Genomic DNA, 19,039 nt, shown 5'->3' with positions numbered 1-19,039 from the left:
ATTTTAACTTCTGAACTGCCTCTAAATTCTTTGCATTGACGGCAAGCACTTCTTGAAAACAAGCTGCTGCTTCTTCATGATCACCCAGAAGAAGATATGCCTCGCCTTTCCTGTAAAGGCACTTCTCATTACGCGAATTAAGTTCAAGACCCTGCATGCATGCCTCGAGACATTCCTGAGGTGATTTCAACTTCAGAAAAGCACACGCTCTGTTCTGATGAAGAACACACTTAAAGTTATTTAATTCAGCGTATTGATCATAGCCGCTAGTTGCGACTCCGAGGCAATCACTAAGCAGATCCGAATACATATTAGCCGCTATACGGTATTTTCCTGCCTAAAACTCAAATTTAAAGAAAACATCAACTCAAACCTTAAGAAGCTCATTGGCCTTTTGCTTCAGGGACTGCATATGTTCCATTTTTTCACGAAAGGTTGAAAAAACAGTCACGCTCTTTCGCTGTTCGCACGATGTGATCTTTACGAGGTAATACAAAATAGAACCTTTGGGTATACCACGTTTCACGGATTCGTAAGACGAAAATGTCATGGGTTCGCGGATCCTAATTCGAGCCTCTTCGCCTTCGCTCATGTAGCACAGAGCACGATCAAGGCCTTCAGGAAGACCGACTTCCTCAAAGTCACCAATGAGAAAACTAACGTCACGATCCTCAAACACCCTTCCATCGCAATAACCCAAAGCGTGGATTTTACATAGAGAGCCAGATCGTGGAGAAATTGCTTCATTCCCATGCACCAGCTGAGTCAGGTAAACAGACCCGTCGAACTTGGGGCTCACATCCTTACCTAGGACGACACAATTAGGAGAAAAGACGTAAATGTACCATAGAAGTCCAATAACTCGATTTCAAACCGACGGGTCTTCCCATCTTGGTACCCGTATCCTGGGGACACAACTAACTCGCAAACTTCACCAAGCTTCATCGAAGGTACAGCAATGTCCCATCCTTTGATTACATGACCTAGACGAAATAAGTAAAGAGCCAACGCTCACCCTCTTCTGACGTGTAGTTGAGGGGCTCGTTCCGGTCTCGACTTGAGTCGAATTTCTCCCCATGCTCGTCTCCACCATGGTAGATACCAACGTAATGTACAACGACAGTTTCGCCTTTAACCGGTGAAATATCTGTATGCCCTTTCTTAATAATCCTTTTTAGAACGCCTCGATCATCAACAAGACTCGTGAAGTTTTCCAAAGGAGAAATATCCTCACACATCCTGATACACGAACTCGATATAGGTATTTGGAACCCGATGCTTCAAGTTCGTTAGCAAAACCTTGAATTCGACTAATCACCAAGCGCAAATAAAAAGAACCGAATTCAACCACTGAGTGAATTCGATGTGAATAGACAAAGAGGAAATAATCTTATAGCTTAGTCAGCAAAACTGACATAAAATATGAAAGCGATATAACGTGAACGGAATCATGTTGCTTTGCTAATTGATGGTCTAATTTAGAAGGTAACTTTGATTTTAACGTAACTGTGAAACGTTTCCATTTTCAAGACCATACGAAAGCTTATCGGTTTAATTATTGCAAATGTGCCCCTCATTTTAATACATAACACGTAAAATTTGGAAAATACAAAGGACCTTCGAATCGATAACGCAAAGAAGCTGTGGCAACGACACTTACACTAAAAAAAAATAGTTGGCCCATTTTGTTTGTCTAATTTGTTGGTGTAGTTTTTGAAGATCTTGAAACAAAACTTTGCACAATATAAGACTGATGAACCGCTTTACATTAAAAGTAGTGTTTCCGAAGCCACACTGATTACAATATATGCAAGAGTGTATTTTAATTTCTAAATTGATTTCGATCAGTCGTTCCAACATGATTTCGCGTCCACTTTAATGTGAATGTTCATCAACGGTATAATATTTCACGGATGGGGGTGAATTTCTGAACATAGCATATCCCTTTATTTGGTTTAAGAATTAAATCAATCAAATTTTGTAAACTAGAGTTGCTGTATCATGACGCCTACTGAATATTGGCACTGCTGAACTCAAGGCTATTGTTTTGGGCTCCCATGCGTTTGTCCGCGTTCCTTGCGAGTTTCAGTAGGATGTCGTTGTCCGAACTGAATAAGCTCTCCCACGAAGTATGAGCTTCACTTTGACCGTATTTTTAGGAACTTTTAGCGAGAAATATCATGTTAGAGGGTCAAGTCGCGGAGTTACGCGAGCAACTCACCAGCATTCACTCATCTGAAGTAAGGGCGAGAAGGAAACCACTGGATTTTTCCAAGTATTCTAAGTTATTTTCACTTTAAGATTTACTAAGCGCCGAGTAGCTCTTAAGCTTTTATACTTGGGGTGGGAGTATAGTGGATTAGCTCGCCAGGAATTAAATAAATCCACTATTGCTGAAAAATTAATTGAGGCCTTTTCTAAATGTCGAATGATTGAGGAATCCAGTGATATTGGCTTTGCGGTATGTGGACGCACAGATAAAGGCGTTAGTGCCCTTTCACAGGTATATGAATACTGTAATTTGAATCGCTTGAAGGTAGTTGCCTTAACGCTCCGATCAAACGTCCACAGTGGGGTTGGTGTCATTGCTCCTGAAGATACCAGTAATTTGTGTAAGTTAGGTTCTTAGTTACTTTCTCGTACTTTTTGTACACTTTGCACCCTCCTTTTTGTAAATCTTGTAGATCCAGAAAAACCGGAAGTAGACTACGTGTTGGTTGGTAATAAAAACCTCCCTCCAGACATCAGGATACTTGCCTGGTGTCCGGTGCCCTTTGACTTTAATCCAAGGCGGGATTGCATCAGTCGCTCCTACAAGTACTTCTTTCCTGCCGCTGATCTAAACGTTGAAACCATGCGGATAGCTGCTTCAAAGTTGATAGGCCAGCATGATTTCCGAAACTTCTGCTCCCCTCAGATCAATAATGGGGTCTTTAATCACGAACGCATTATTTTTGACATTGACATATCTGATGACGATGATGCTAAAACGTAAGCCATATTTGATGAGGTGGTTTGACTCGGACTTTCCTATACACCAAATTATGTAACATTTTGATTGTAGGCGTTTGTGTCTCAGCATGCTAATGATTTATTCTGTGCAGGAATCTACGACGATTCTGCTGTCTAAATATTCGAGGTAGTGCGTTTCTGTATCATCAAATACGCTGCATTGCTTCCCTCCTCATTGCCATTGGACGAGGCCTTGAATCCCCAAATGTATGTTGGCTTTTCTAGCTTACTTCTTCTTACTAGGTGATTGATGCTCTTCTTGACGTGCAGAAGATGCCGGGGAAACCGCAATATCAGATGGCGGAGGGTAGGTATCACTTATTGGTCTGGGATTTATGTATTTTTTTAGCTGAACCCCTTCTTTTCTTCGAGCCAGAGTTCCAGGAAATGGATTGGCAGACGAGTCTAGGTAGATTAAATTATTATTGTCTCATAATCATTTTTAATCAGCTGCCCAGGAGGATGTCTTGAGGAGCATGCAGAAATTGTGGACAAAGTGCACCATAAGGTGATTTGGCTATGCGGTATTTTCACTGTCAGTGAACGTTTGGCGTATATGCTTTTGTCCTTATTGGACTCTTTTTAAGCGAATTATTAAAAGCCTTTCTTTTGACTAAAGATTTTAAGAGTTTATGGAATCACTTTTGGTTGTTCTGTATTGAAGGGCACAAATCGTTGGAGTCATGTTGGAAGCAGTAGAGAGTAAGTTTATCTTCTACCTACTCATTTTTAGTTCGAATGATAGCATATTTGCGGTAATTATTCTTAAAGAAATGTTCCCAGATCGTTTCCAGAATAACTACTTTGCTGCCATCTCCCGCGAGGCACTGTTCTCGGTCGGTCCCAAACGCAAGTCGATTCTCGAGCGTCCCACCGATGAAGCGCTCGAGGAAAAAATACAGAAGCTAGAAGCTAAGCGGCCGAGTACGCATTTCGAGGATACTATAGATGGCTAACACCTGTTGATGTGTAATCATCTACCCTTAAGAGCATGATTTCCTTGACCCTGTGGCATTGTCTTTTTACGGTCTTTGGTTTTGGGGCGTGTGCTGTTATGCCTTTCCGGTGGCGGGGGCGCTGCGCGAGCTTATTTGTATGTGGGCGCGGCGGGGGCTTGCTCGTGGCTGCTCAGCGTCCTCAGAAATTCCGGGGGTTGGCTATTCCCGTCGAGAGAATTTCGCTGTATGGACAAAGGCGTGTGGACTAAGAAGCGAATGCGATCAGAACTCTGGCGGGTTTCTTGGGTTCTCTGCGGGGATTTGGATAACCTAGTAGGGGTTGGGTTGCAAATGTTTTTTTACACTTTATGAAATTACTCAAGTGGAAATGGTAATGAACCATGACAGGTTTAAGTGGTCGGGAAGTTATTTGCAGTATATTATACTGGGTAGGAAGTCAGATCCGAGTTGCCTCATTATTTGCCCTAAAATATGCCTTCTTAGAACTTCTTTCTTTGATTATTGTGATAAACAGAGAAGGGAACCGCAAAGTTTTTAAACAATTCATTGCATTATTTTGCAGCTTGAGTTACGATGAGCATTTAACATCATAACTTTTAATTTGCCGAGATATAATTGGTTGTATATACCGCCTATTTTTGACTCTATGTGTGTCCAATCAATTTCCTCCTTCCGTTGGAATCGGGGTGTGTTTCCACGATCTTTTGTAAGGTCTGAGGATGGTTACGTCAGAAAATGTTGATCAGCAACTTAGAATATTTTACAAAAAGATATTCCCATGTGATTTGCTTTGCAAATGGCTGTCTTGCGGTCCAAAACAGCCATCGGAAACGGTAATGTTTAATAATATGTCTTCATGCAGCTATTGTAGCTTGCTAGGCGAGAGTTCAGCTTCTCTCTCGCTGGTGATGTGTATCTTCGCTATCAAAGTTTTAGTGACCCAGCTTCTCTTCGGAAAGAACTTGTAAGAACCTGTCCCTATAAAATTGACATTGGTGCCGTGTACAGTGCTCCGCCAAAGCTGCAAAGGTCTATGTCTTCGATCTCATTTGTAGTAAGTACTACTGTTGCAGCGTTTTTATGAAAGCCCTTCCTCTTTCAACGCCTATTTTATCTTCGTTCGTTCATATCTACGAGACTTATTAGAGATTTTACACTTTCATTATTCACCACCCTTTGTTATTCCTTGGTTATTTTTACTATAAAGCATTCCTAGGACATTTCCATCACTTGTAAAATATATGTTAAATAGATTTTTTTGCTTCGTGTTATTAACTTCCCGAATTCAGCCCTTTTTGAAGCGCATCTGTTGATCATTTGTTGGTGTCCTTTTTTGGCACATGACAGTTCCAATCATAGGGTGCGGATCGATCCTTGCAATGTTTTACATGTGTTATTACTTTTTTCCAGCCTGAATGGAAGGAGTTGGTTTTTGACATTGATTTGACTGATTACGATGAGACCCGTTTTTGTTGTGGAGCCAAAAATCCTCATTCAAAGACTGCGATATGTCACCACTGCTGGGAATTGGCCAAGTGTGCTGTCATTTGTTTGGATCGGGCCTTACGAATAGATTTCGGCTTTGAGCACATTCTCTGGGTTTACTCCGGTCGGAGAGGTGTTCACTGTTGGGTTTGTGACCCCATTGCCAGGCAATTGGATTCGGCCGGGCGAGCGGCAGTCGCCGAGTACTTAACCATCGTTCACGGTAGTAACGCACGGAAGGTAGCTTGAATGTTGTTCCATGTCCCGTTACCTGATTCTTGATTCAGCAAAAACCGGAATTCTCATCACGTTTTGAACCGATGCTTCATCCATCCATTGAGGCCGCTACAGAGCAGTTAAATTCGCACTTTTTGAAGTACTGCGTTTCGCAGGATATCCTCAGCTCTTACTATCCCGATCGTGTGCGGTGGGTGCTCCAACATCTACCCTCTGATTTGGACAATCAACGAGACAAATTGCTTGAGCAGTGGACTTCTAGCAAGACGAGCAGTACTGATTCGACACTGAAACGTTGGAACACTTTGAAGTGTTTTCTTCAAGCGGAGGGGCGCAATACTATCATCAAAAACATTATTTTGGATACAGTTTATCCTAGGCTAGATATCAATGTCACAACCGGTAGGTTCCGTAACCTCTCTGAGGTCTCTTTAAATTACGGATTATGTTTTATTTGATATGAATTATGCAAATTTTCATTGGTTTGGGGCCTTTGTAAAAGTTATTTTGCTTCATTAAACGTCAGAATGAGTGCTTTCATTTTCCCATTTTTCTATTTGTTTCAGGCCCCAGTCATCTGCTGAAGAGTCCGTTTTGTGTTCATCCGAAGACGAATTTCGTCTGTGTTCCAATTGACCCTCAATTAATCGAGGAGTTCGATCCACTGACCGTGCCACGGTTATGTGACCTGGTTACGCAGCTTTCGCAAGCGAATGCTATTGTTGCATCCGAGGAGGCGGTGCCTCAGCATCTTCTGGCGTACAAGCAGACTGCACTTCGTCCTTACATTGAGTTCTTTGAGCGTTTTGTAAGTCGTCTCGCTGCCTCCATGCAAGTGGATACGAAGGCGGAGAGTGACGTTGACAGAGCTGAGATTCATGGAATATCCACCGTGGCAGTTGTCTAACTAGCTACGTGTCTAACGATGTGCCGTTAAAGTGGCGCGCAATAGATGTACACTTTTATCGTATCTCTCCACATTTTAATTCGATGGGAGTTGGCTATTTTCCAAGTGGTGATTTTGAGAATTCACATTCACATGTTCTTAAGGTTAGGGCCTGGAATGCAACACTCCTGTGCTCACACACTACATTGCCTTTTGCGGTAAAAGGATACATTTTTAGTATGGCCGTGCAACTAGCCATATGCAAACTCCATTTTTACGCAATTTTTTCCCCATTAGCACAGTGCGATTCCATAATGGTTTCCGCCTCGACCTACTCTTAATGCAGAAAATTCGGCCAATGGTGATTTAGGCCGCCAAAGGTTTATAATTAGTACCTAACTATCAATACAGAAGTCCGAGCGTTGTTCTTAAAAGCGTCGAGGCGAGTTCTGCCTGAGTCTTCCTTCACAACAATTTAGAGCTTAGCTGGGGTCCTCGCTTGATCCCACTAATAGCCGTGTAGAACATAATCATCACTCCTCATTCAAAACGTCGGAGTTACGGCAGCTTTATTTTTATTTCAACCAAAAAAGGATTCTGAGGAAAACTGATCAACTAGTCTGCATCACCACTAAACGCGTCCTATAATAAGTGATTATGAGCACAAAATTGTTAGCTCACGTCTCCCAATTGTTCCATGGCGCAGTTGAATATACCTTTCTCGCGAGTGCCCTCTTTAGAAAGAAGTTCCTTGCATAGTTTCAACTTCGTTTCTGCTTCTACGTTCTCAGCATTCACCTCAAGCACTTTCTTGAAACACTTCTCAGCTTCATTGTAGTCATTTTTCATGATATAGGCCAGCCCTCTCCTGAACAAGCACTTTTCATCGCGTGGATCCTTCTTGAGAGCCCAGTCGCAGGCTCTTATGCACTCATTGGGTAGGTTCAGTTTAAGAAGACAAAGCGCACGATTTTGATAAGTGGTACTGCGAATATATTGGTAGTCTTCACGATCACAATTGTGAAATCCCAAACACTCAATAGAGCTATACATGTAATCTGCTAACTTGTATTTCCCGGCCTATAGCACAAGCGAATTAGGTATACAACTTACCTTAAAGAACTCGTTTGCTCTCTTTTTCATGGACAAAAGGGCAGCCATATTTTCTTTGGAACTAGCAGATCTATTGGGGCGCTCCCGTAACTCGCAAGTTTTGATAATTACATTATACCATAAAATTGCATCTTCCGGTATACCGCGTTTTTCACACTCCATTGGTGTAACCAACATCGGTTTAGTCACTTTGAATCTGTACTCTCCACCATCATTACAAGAGAATAATTTTTTACAGAGCCCTTCAGGGAGACGAGAACCGTCAAAGTCACCCATTATAAAACTCTCATCCCGGCAATCAAACAACTCATCATTGCAATAAGCCTCTAGGTGAACTGTTACCTTTTCACCGGGAAGTGGAGAAACATTTCTATTCCCTTCTTTGGTACAGGAAATTAAAATAGGTGAATTGGGACCACAGCAGTTATATGAGCCTATAAAAATATGTATGACAGGATTCCCAAGGTGTACTTTACCATAAAAGTCCACCAGTTCTATTTCATATCGACGAGTTTGTGAATCGTAGTAGGCGTAATCTGGAAACACAATAATTTCACAAATTTCGCCAAGCTTCATACTTTGTGCAACAACATCAAAAGCTTTAATTGGATGACCTATAGCACATAAGTGGAGCATATATACTCACCAAAACCGATTGGAATGCTAATGGGTTTGTTTCTAGCACGACTAGAGTCGAAGAGTTCTCCATGTTTCTCCCCAAAATGATACCAACCAACATAATGCATAACAGCGAAATCAGTAGGAGACGGTGGAAAGGGTGAATGCCCATGCTTTAGAATTTTCTTCAAAATGCCACGGTCAGGAACAATGCTCACAAAACCTTCATACGAAAAATCAATATCATCCATTTTCAGCAGTTAGCACAAACTATCACGAAAAATAACGAAGTTTTTGAATTCGTCAAGGTTTTACAACCTGGCTGTTATGCATTGAAATGACTTCAATAGAAAGGTGAGAGAGAATGAGATCCGGGGACTGCATTAAGGTCCTTAATTGTAGGCTTTTTTTTCATTTTTTGAACGACTTTTATGCATTTGGTCCTGGTTAAAATGAGACACAGGATAAAAACATTGCGCATATGTGTAACCCTCTTTGACAATGTTTAGGTTTTTTTCTAGCGTAAATGTCCGCAAAGTGTTAAAAATCTTACAAACTACATTTGGAGTCTATTTGTAGGATGAATTCAATGAGCCATCTGCAATAACACCTGTTAAACTATGGAAAACTTATAGATTCCGCTTTGTACAATTTTTGACAAGGTTATTTGCAAAATGTTTATAAGCCATAAAGTGTTTTACAAATAAGCAACTTACCTTATTAGCAAGATTTTAACGATGGAACAGATTTTCCGTTTAGCACTTTTCTGTGAATTTGTATTTATCCACAGAGCATAGCATACACGAAGCATCGAGTGATACGTGCGCGCCGACGTTTGATTTTTGTTCCTTGTGTGCCGTAAGCCCATGACAGTTTGGAGTTCAAAGTTCTTTCTTATTTTTGGGTTCCAAGACCAGTGGTTACATCGCCCCGTGTTTTCTCTTCCTGTAGTTAGAATGTGGGAATCAAGTCTTTCCTTCAGAAAGCTCTACAACCGTCTGCTGTATGTTACTGGGCTCTACATTTGCGACCCTTGGGAACAAAGAATGTGCTGTATCCTTACAAAAGTCTATCATGTGTTTTACGATTAGACAGTGTGTGTGATCCGTTTGTGGGCTCCGGAAGTTGTATTTACATCCTGTATATTTTATCTGAGGTTTGGACCTATTTTGATGAATGCTTGAGTTGTTCACATTTCATTTTTTTACCTATGCGCGCTTAAGTTGGCCTTTTATCTCCCATACAGTATGGACTTTTGACTCAAGTGCACTGCTTTGTATCCCATAAGGTTTATTCTATAAGAAGACTTAGTCACATGATCTTTCTTTGCCATATGATCTCCTTTTTTCCTTAATGTTACCTTCTAGTTGCGCTGATGGTTGGTTTTCTCTTAGTTTTGTTGCTATCTGCAATCGTGTTTCTTCCCTCTGATGCGATGGCTTTATACTCCTACGTCCAAAGACGCCGCTCCGTCCAGACCCCTCCGATCGGCCTTTGAATCACAACCGTATTTTGTGCTTCCCTCGAGTTTTTTCAAACAATTACTCTCCCTATTGTACTTTTTACAATGCCTCTGATGAACAACGAATCAGCCCTGCGGGAAGCAGAGTTAGGATGATATTCTAGCAATTCCTTTCCTGTGGGTGAACAGAATTACTAATTGAGTCTAGAAATTGCGTCAGATATGTATTCGGTCGGTACGTTAATTCTGGCTGAATGCGCCCTTTGTTTAAGGATCACTGTGGTGCACTATTGTAGGCTTTATCTCTTCAGCCGGGTCGAGGGTTTTTTTCTATTTTCGCATTTGGTCGAGTGACGTACACGGGGGCAAGTGGGGGTATTTGCTTGCATAGATCTTCTTACCACAATAGTCGCGGTTTGTGATTAAAAATGTCCTTTCCGGCTGGAGACGTAGATCTGTTAACATTGGTGAACACCATTGTCGTTTTAAACGCACTTATTTGTTTCATGCTAGTATTGTACCAAGAGTGTCATCTGTGAATTACGGAACAAGTCGGCAATGGCCCAAATGTTTAAGTAGCACTAAACCATCGGCCAGAATGCTTTCCGACGTTGCTTTGTCGTGTGCCTTATTCGCGGTTTCACGCAATTGTTGACGTGCCACTACACTCGTAAATGATGCGAATGCCGATGATCCGTACCTCGTGATGTCAAAAAAGGCTGAACGCAAATGGTTAAGAACGGTGGGAACGAGAGATTTGTGGATGCGCTCTGGGGACTGCATCTTCACGCTCATGCTCAAAACAGTACTGATCACTAAAAAGCTGCAAGTCGGCGTAAGATCATCGAATGCAGTCATTTTAAAACTACACAAGAATTAGGGTTGCGATAACCCATCAGCACTTGTCTTTAATCCAAACATGGTGGGGTGTTGTCGGTCAGTTTGACACCAATTTCGAGTGCACATGAGCGAGATCTAATGGGTTCCTTTCAGCCGTTAGCACGTACTGCCTTTATTCTGTTTGTACCGTTAAGGATGTTGATTCCTGGCAAGTGAGAAAACTGGTTAACTAGTGGCATCATTCATGATCATCTAATTCATTTCTGCATAAGTGGCTACAGTAGAGAAGCCACACTTTGAAAAGTTTTTGAATGTATGAATATGGAGCAGTATGCTTTGGAGGAAATTGTATCGGTTGACTGCTAGGACATAATGCTGAATTCTGCCTATTAGCTACCCTGATGAATCTCAAGTTATTGTAATACGTTACTTACTCGTACAATTCCCGGTTTTAGTAATGGGCTAATAAGGGGCTTCGGTGTTGTATCTCTGCTGGACGACCTAGCCTCGGGGTTATGCCAGTAGGTACAAGCCCCACTGTGCGCCGACAATATACATTCTGCCCATGTCTTAGACCCAAGTAGGTGTGCATCATATACACTATCGGAGACTTTGGAGCATTGGTGATTAACTAAGAGCATAAAATGATGAATGATTTCGATCCCAACTTTGCAACTTTTTGTTACTAGTAAGTTACTATACATTTGTCTCCTGTTGCTTATTTAACAATTAATACTGCATTTTAGACTTGTGTATGCAATGCTGTAATACCTAGGTTGTTGTGATGTTCCTTTCGGAGAGGAGGCGAAGGTATGCATTGAACCCCGTGACTAAAGGAAAGCGTGGGATGAATGCATCGACAAGCGTAACGGGATTTTCATTTCCAAAATTTCATTTTAGGATGCGTCAAAGTCCACTAATTTTATTATCTTTGCGCTTTTTAGATCAAATAACAGAACTTTGCCTCTAGCATGTGAAGGCGGAACCAGAAATGGGAATTGTCTTGTAAAAGCAGGTGAATCTCACACTGTAAACTAGAAGTCAGTGCAGTACTTACTTTGTTTAAAATGTCCCTTTCAGAGAGGGTACAGGATACGAATCAAAAACCTCGACTGAGAAGTCAACGTCCTACAACCCGGAGGAAGGTTCCGTGTCCAAAACTACCTGACCCTGTACCCGCTCTCCCCATTTACTTATTCAAATAAAAATGACAAAACCGAATCAACCTGAGCTTTCTAAGAATATGAGGGCCAGGGAGGAGGGGATGTACCAGCCCCGCCCCACATGGGTAAAGTGTTTTAAGAGGAGGCATATTGCACCGCCTCAGTATGAACGGTTTTGCGCACACGCTTTGCCAGTGGATGCAAATGTTTTGGATGATATAGGTTGAAGTCACATTTAATTGCGGTGCTTAAATAGTATGAATAATAACGCGTCTGATCTCACGACCACATAAGTCTCTGTAAAATGCGCTTCCGCAAAGCATCATGTCCTTCGGGCAGTGTCACTAGCCTCGCAGCCCTTATGTAATACTTATGTTGTTTTAAAGTACCTTTCAGGGAGGAGGCAAGTTGGCAATGCGAATCTGGTGAGAGGGTCGTCGCCTTCCGCCGTGCCAAGGTGTGATTTCGGTTCCTCCCCTCCCTAAACGTTGTACTTATCCTCTCGATCATTTTCCCTTAATAAATGTCAAAATTAAATCAACTGGGTTGTTCTAAGAATACTAGGAACGTCGAAGAGGAGTTTGGTGAGTTGCCCTGAACTTATGTAATACGATAGTGGTTTATCCCTCGGTTCTGGTGAGGCGCCACTTTTGTACTTTGAGCTAGCCCCCTTGTACCTCGCTGGGTGGGCTGGCCTTTGGGCCATGCCAGTAGCCCAGACACCTTCTCCGTGCTAAATATATATATTCTGCACTAGTAGTGTGTCTTCTTTCGTCTTCAGGGAGTCTCGAGGCGTTACACTTAAGTATGGCAGTTAGGTAATTTATGCCAGGCTACTACTTCTTATGATATCCCCAAAGGCTCATGGGCCTAAAGAATAGATGTGGAATCACAAAAGCCGACAAAATTCTAGTTCGATAGGACGATTCATCACATTTCATTTCTCGATACATTTAAAAGCCTGTTATTCATAGGCATAGTTGCACCAGGACTATCTGTAAGTACACATTTCAAGGTAAATAAACAGAACTATGATGCGTTTTTTTCAGATTTCACATTTCTATAAAGGGATCATAGTGGGCTTGGCAGCATTTGGAAGTACTGAGTGATTGCATCAGGTTGCAATGCTGAAAATATGTTATAACAATTTAGTGCCGGGTTTTTTTTTGACGTCAGAAAATACCTAAAAATTGTTGTGAATTATTTTTTCTGATGTTGAAAATGCTTGTTGTTTAAGAAGACACCTGCTTGACGAATTGATTCGAAAATTAACTTCGGGTATGCCTTTCCGTTGTTCTGCATGATTCATTGTTTCTATGTTCTATGGCTTTTATTGACAATCAGGACAGGAATTCTGACAACTGCCAGCTGTGTAACCAGCCCTTCAATTCTTGGTCAGCAGAGCGGATTCAGTTACACGAAGAAGCGTGTTCTCAAAGAAAAGTTAGGGAAGATTTGAGATTTATTTCTCGAAGGCTCAAAAGTTGTCTAGGTGCCCAGTGTGCTCGAGGGACTTATTGACTTCTGTAAATATTACTTCGTTGTATATTTTTAGACTGCGCTCGAGCACATCAGGGCTTGTGCTAAGTTTTTGAATGTTTCACCACCTGACATTCTTCTAAATGGGAGTAATCTATCTATTGAAAATAAAATAAGGTAGAGTAATTACGGGAAAGTATGCATTTTTATAATAAGGTAACTGACCTCCCAACATAATGAATGAGTGACTATTCTCTTTCTTTTCAGGCCACGCTCTTCACATAGTCTAAAAGGGAAGTCATATTCACGTGCGCAAAGAATTGACAAAACCAAAAAGAAATGTGGCAAAATAAGTGTATTATCCATTGATCACCTTCTAATTTCGGTGGAAAATAGGCGAGTAATATTCCTGGATCGCCTCTCTCGCATTCTTAATGTAATTTTTGCTCCATATTTGCTAAAAGCCTTTTTTTCTTCTCATATTTTATGTGCTACTTTTCTTGCAGGAGTATCCTGAGGGAGTCCCACTCTGCTATAAAAATCGCAACATTGTCCTTTCATCTGATCTTTGGAATTTGGCTGCACTTTCTTCTAACCTCGAGTCTCTGTCGGACCTAAATCAATTCTACGTAAAATCGCTTTCCCCTCTTATTATTCCTGCTCAAAAAAAGCAAAACTTCAATCGTTTACGTTTATCACAAATCCCTGGTAGAGGTCCGTCTGCTTCTCGACTGACACCCGGTTCTTTCACGCTTCCTCGATCAGAGGTATGGATCTTGGTTGAGTGTTTCATATTATGCAGCATATTCTTTGTAGGGTTGCATCTGTTTTTCCGTAATTGTTAATTAGGTTTTGCAAATGAGTATCACCACCCGGAGTTTTTAGGCATTTAAGGCAACTCTCATAAATGCTTTCTTGCTTCCAAGATGGAGAGAATTGATGGAGTCGGTAAAAGCCTCTTTCTGGAGATGCTATCTCGGATGGTGGACAGTCCTGTTTGCTCAGATTTGTTTATTTATTTGGATTCTGGTATACCTGTTTCCGCCCATCGTTTCATCTTGGCCGCGTGGAATCCTAAACTGGTTCTCCTGGAGGTTGTCAATAAGTTATCTGTCGATTTATTCTTCATATAGTTTCTTATACGAAACGGTTAATATTTCAGGAAAATACTTCCTCCATTAATGCTCCTGGAATGAGTAAAGAGGAACTGCTTGGGCTTTTACGAGCTCTCTACACATTTGACCTATCTTTTCTCTCTTCTCTATCACCTGAAGCTGAGTTTACACTCGACTGGTAAGTCATCTTTTGTCCTCCTACTTGATATGTTCACTCCTTGTACCAAACCACTCGCCTTTCGTATAGTTGGCAAATGTTGGACGCTGTGCGTAACAGGATTCAGTCTAATACTGCCTCCAGTCTTGTTGATAATCCTGCTGTGGACTCCGGAGGAGATGCAAATTTCTTAAATGCTCCGGGACTTGTCCTTACTCCCTTCTTCGGCAAAAAGATGGCCAATTCTCACGAAGGTGGCGGGTCTGATAGCTCGGTGGACTTATTCGCATCCATGACAGATGACGCACCCTCTGGTCTTCTTAAATGGAATACTGTAAGAAAATGTATGCAATGCGTGCAATTGGAGTGACGCTTTCTACTCTTCTATTCAAAAATATCTCTAGGTCGCAGCATCTCATTCGACGCCTCACCTCCATCCTTCACTAGGGATCGATGTCCTCGAACCAATCAACAGGGTCAGCAATCACCTATTTTTTGGCACTTTATTTTATGCCCTCCTGATCAAAAGTCCGCGCCTCTTTCGGTATGGCTCATGGCTGTTGCCTACTGTAACTTGCGAGGATCTGTAAGATGCACGAGGTAGTTCGCATGCATGAATTATAACGCATAGATGGGCTACGGTTTATTATGGGTACTTTTTTTGTAGTCTGTTGCTCCTCCGTTACTGTAAACAGTCTTAAAATGTCCGTTGGGTGTAGTGCAGTTCGAGCTTGTTTGCTCTACATGTCGGATTGCAGAAGCTAGCTTCCCCTTAACTTGGTTATATAGCATTTGGAGATGTGTCATTCAGAAATGGTTTATGTAAATAATTTGATTTTGGAGATGATCGCTTTCGGGAAGATTCCCTATTCCTGACGCTTAAAAATTGCTTGGCATTATTGACTCCATCAACTTCTTTTTTGCTTCCACTTTGAGATTGAGTTGAGGAATGGCTTTACCGTTCCGACGTTTGTTAAGCAACTGAACAAATCACCAGTCATTTCCGAACTTCTAAGGCACGCACCACTTCAACCTTAGAGGATTATCTCTGCCTTGTGTGCGGGTGTAGCGCACTGCAGATGCCATTATTCGCCCTGACTTTCTGGTTGAATTTGAAACAGCAGTTATGCCAAATTATCTATCATACAACTCAAATTAACTCGGTGTACTAAAATATTCCTTCGGGGAAGACTCCGACTTCCATTCTTATTCTTACATGGCAACGCCGCATGGTGTCATATTGCGCTGAAAAATGACTCTAGAGAAGTCTTGCACTTTATTTGGGGTGGGGAAGAGGTAAGCAGACCGCTTCCTATTTTCTTAACTGTCTATACTCGTCTGACAGGACTTGTCTAGGTGATTTTTATCAATGTTTTACGTATGCATTAAATAATTTCATGGACACGTGTAAAATAGGGCAGAAAGTTGGCAATAAATCTATCGAGAGAGATATTGGGATGGCCAATGGAATGTTTTTTTTTGCTTATAGACACAACATTTCGTATGAATGGAGGGTACAGCAAACTTGCATATCATTGAGAAATGACTGCCTATTGTGATGGTATTATTTCAACATATGTCTGCTTTCTGTGCTTCCATTTAGCCTTTAGACTCTTGCCCAGCATCTGGAAATGCACCGAAAAATAACATGGACCCGGAAAGTGCAGTTATTGCAGATGAGGTTTGTGAAAAGTTTGTCTTTCGAAAGGCACTTTGACGGTCATACCGTTCTGTGAGTTAAATGTGCTATTCTTCTTTTCACAACGTTAACGCGGATTTCCACACGATTAATTGGGCCACATACTCGCCTGTCCCTTCTCTTTTTTGTACAAAGTAAATACCTCCAATTGTCACTTTTCCCTCAATGCAGCTCTGCCACTCGCCCTACCAATCAGTGGAACCCGATATTGATCCTCCGGCTTTCTTTGAGGGGTATGATACTTCCCGCCTATCTGTGGCATTGCCTTCCTTACCATTTTCAGAACAGGTGAGTCAAATTTTAACTGTTTTCATTTTTTGAATCTTTTGTCAGGCACACGTTTCCTCTGATCCTTAGCGACTTTTGGTACACATTCGAGTTACTGAACACGTTACATAGAATGAATGAAAGGCTTTCAGTATTTGAAAGTCAGGAGAAATAGGCATGTTGGGGTTTGTGAGTGCTTGAGTTGATTCATCATTCCATTGTAGAGGGTTACCAAACATCCTGATTATGCTCACACCCCGTTAACACTCAACCCGTCACGAAATGGGACTTCTGATCACTGCTTCCTTTTTGATGGCTCCGTGCCAACACCTGCCCCACTGGCGAAGCGTCTTCAGGCTTCTGCGGATTCAACAGAGGTGGGCACTGGCTTCTCATTTTCCTCACAGCCTCTGGTGATCTCAAGTGACAAAGGCGAGACAGGAAGTGATAATAGTAATGATGATGATGACTGTCAATTTCCTGCTTGTTTCTCCCAACCTGTTCCTACCACACCCGCAAATGGTCGTCGAACATCCTCTATCATTACAACCAATGCTCCCATCACCCCCAAACCAGCTTTTGATGAAATGAGGACACCCGAGTTGAGGGTAATCAAGTTGCTCCTAATCCTTGATCTCTGCTCTATTACCTCCTGCCATCCATGTTGGTTTCATTTGTTGCCCAGAAAGCCCTCTCTGACTACGGGGTTCGTCGTCTCCCGAAGAAAAAGGCCATCCAATTGCTCAATCACATCTACGATGAGCTGCACCCATGTATGTGTTAAGTCATTGTTACCGTGTTTGTTTTCAAGTCAGTTACGTTAAAAAATTCGGTGCTTTTTTCTCTTATCCCAAACATGCCAGACGTCGAAGCACCCCCAATTCTCGATGATAATGAATCTAAGATGGAACTTCAACCTGCAGAGGCTTCACTTGGTGATTGTGCAGCAGGCGTCACTTCTGATAAGGCTGTAATTGCAATGAAACCTGCCTCCAATCCTCCGGTAAATCTTCTGGAAGTCCCATTACCGAAATTTGTCCTTTTTTAATGCACATTCACACTACAAAGCTGACTCACTAGAATTCCGCCCAAAAACTAAGATGAAAGGCTTATCTTCAGATCAAGTGTCCACTATCTACTTCACTGTTTAAAACCCAACCCTTCTGTCTACATTACATCATAGATTTGTGGAACTGAGCTGTGGGCGCGTCGACTTATTGTGGCGACTTAATGAATGGAAAGCTATCCTGGGTGAATTATGCTTTAAAAGCTCAACCTTACCACTTTTCCAAGGGTTCTATTTCCCCACCTAAGGCCATCGTTGAATGTACGATGGCTGCTTCCTCTTCATCCGCGAAAAATGTCGCGGAATAATTTCTCCATCCACTGAGTTTGTCCTTCTAGGTGGCCTTTTGCAAATGGTGTGTCCGTTGCATTGGTGCGGACATTTTGGAACCTTTTGGTCCATTTAGAAACGAAATTTGGGGAAAATGTGTGTTTTGAATGCCTACTAGGGAAGGTTTATTTTTACTCCTGGCGTATCATGCCTCAACCCGTCTAACGGAAGCGGGCTCTACTGCAAGCTAAGACAACGAATTATCACTACTCTTGCACTACCTCTCGCATTCGACGCCTCCAACAAAAACGTTCCAGCATCCTTCATGAGATGGTTCTTTAATGACGACAGTAAAGGTAGACTGCATCGGCCGGCGCGATTTTTTCGATTTTCATTGTCAGTATTGGTTAATTGTTGGGATCTTTGTAAGATTCACTCCCCTTTTTAGGCTTCCACCTCGGACCAAGGTGCTTTAGAAGCCAGCGCTGATCCAGACCAGGAGGTCAGTTCACCGTTACTAAGTCGTTTTTACAAAGCCTGCAATGGTGTTTTAATGAATGATCCTGCCTCAAGTACTTCCGCCCATTTCTAGACTCCGAATGATACACTCAGACCTCGGGTGTGGGAATGCCTACGCAGCAATGACCACTTGTACTTCAATATCGTGACCTATGTTGTAAGTTCCCTTTTAACTACCAGTGATCTACATCTGTTTCACTTGATACCAGCCCCTGGAGTTGGACTGTGTCAAAGCCATGCTTCGTGAAGCCGGTATAAACGTCGGCCTCCGACGCCTATCAGACATGCTTGACAGCTGGGTGCGTAATACCACGGTCATAGCTATTGCCATTAAAGAACCAATTGTTGTATCGCCTTTATACTCCCATTGATTAGGGAGTCACCTTCACAACGCGAAGTCGACACGCTCCTAGGCCTGGAACCAATGCCTCCGACCCACGAGCCGCGAATTATTTGTGGTGAGGATACGCTGCTCAGTGTAAAATTTATCCCCTTTTTTGTACAGGAGAAAGCCCCTCATATTATTGATACCGACGCGAGCTTTTGTTTCCTTTTAAATTAACGGTTTGGTCTTAAGAACAAGCTTAGAGTAGATAAAATTCAAATGAAACAACTGAAGAAGAGGTGTCCGGCGGGCAGGTTAGAGGCCAGAACTGGAGGAGGAAAAAAGAACAATACGTGGAATGCGTACG

General features: G+C 42.1%; 5 protein-coding genes across 5 annotated transcripts; 3 read left to right on the top strand and 2 right to left on the bottom strand. All coding sequences in view use genetic code 11, as the record gives it.

The window, feature by feature from the left end:
* Positions 1–367: 367 nt before the first annotated feature.
* Positions 368–1,238, bottom strand: EGR_07021 (FK506-binding protein 59; the record flags this gene model as incomplete). Its single annotated transcript, XM_024496270.1, has 3 exons — positions 368–807; positions 846–983; positions 1,016–1,238. The coding sequence occupies 3 exons, from the start codon at positions 1,236–1,238 to the stop codon at positions 368–370; spliced, it is 801 nt and encodes a 266-aa protein (XP_024349297.1).
* Positions 1,239–2,057: 819 nt separating this feature from the next.
* Positions 2,058–3,968, top strand: EGR_07020 (tRNA pseudouridine synthase 3; the record flags this gene model as incomplete). The annotated part of the gene is made up of 10 exons (XM_024496269.1): positions 2,058–2,129; positions 2,160–2,275; positions 2,302–2,503; positions 2,537–2,612; positions 2,685–2,991; positions 3,105–3,219; positions 3,256–3,319; positions 3,362–3,421; positions 3,463–3,520; positions 3,677–3,968. 10 exons carry the CDS (start codon positions 2,058–2,060, stop codon positions 3,966–3,968), a joined length of 1,362 nt encoding a protein of 453 aa, XP_024349296.1.
* Positions 3,969–4,690: 722 nt separating this feature from the next.
* EGR_07019 (DNA primase small subunit) lies at positions 4,691–6,600 on the top strand (the record flags this gene model as incomplete). Its single annotated transcript, XM_024496268.1, has 5 exons — positions 4,691–4,804; positions 4,843–5,025; positions 5,382–5,696; positions 5,744–6,095; positions 6,260–6,600. The coding sequence occupies 5 exons, from the start codon at positions 4,691–4,693 to the stop codon at positions 6,598–6,600; spliced, it is 1,305 nt and encodes a 434-aa protein (XP_024349295.1).
* Positions 6,601–7,194: 594 nt separating this feature from the next.
* EGR_07018 (Peptidyl-prolyl cis-trans isomerase FKBP4) lies at positions 7,195–8,561 on the bottom strand (the record flags this gene model as incomplete). The annotated part of the gene is made up of 5 exons (XM_024496267.1): positions 7,195–7,221; positions 7,261–7,659; positions 7,693–8,126; positions 8,169–8,306; positions 8,339–8,561. The coding sequence occupies 5 exons, from the start codon at positions 8,559–8,561 to the stop codon at positions 7,195–7,197; spliced, it is 1,221 nt and encodes a 406-aa protein (XP_024349294.1).
* A 7,829-nt stretch (positions 8,562–16,390) lies between these two features.
* Positions 16,391–18,809, top strand: EGR_07017 (Structure-specific endonuclease subunit SLX4; the record flags this gene model as incomplete). The annotated part of the gene is made up of 8 exons (XM_024496266.1): positions 16,391–16,513; positions 16,717–17,100; positions 17,178–17,265; positions 17,356–17,495; positions 18,277–18,330; positions 18,421–18,504; positions 18,557–18,646; positions 18,723–18,809. 8 exons carry the CDS (start codon positions 16,391–16,393, stop codon positions 18,807–18,809), a joined length of 1,050 nt encoding a protein of 349 aa, XP_024349293.1.
* Positions 18,810–19,039: the final 230 nt, after the last annotated feature.

The sequence above is a fragment of the Echinococcus granulosus genome (assembly GCF_000524195.1).
Source record: "Echinococcus granulosus chromosome Unknown EG_S00068, whole genome shotgun sequence".
Taxonomy (NCBI): Eukaryota; Metazoa; Platyhelminthes; class Cestoda; order Cyclophyllidea; family Taeniidae; genus Echinococcus; species Echinococcus granulosus.
Note: the sequence above shows the minus strand (reverse complement) of the source record. Positions and strands in the feature narration are given on the sequence as shown.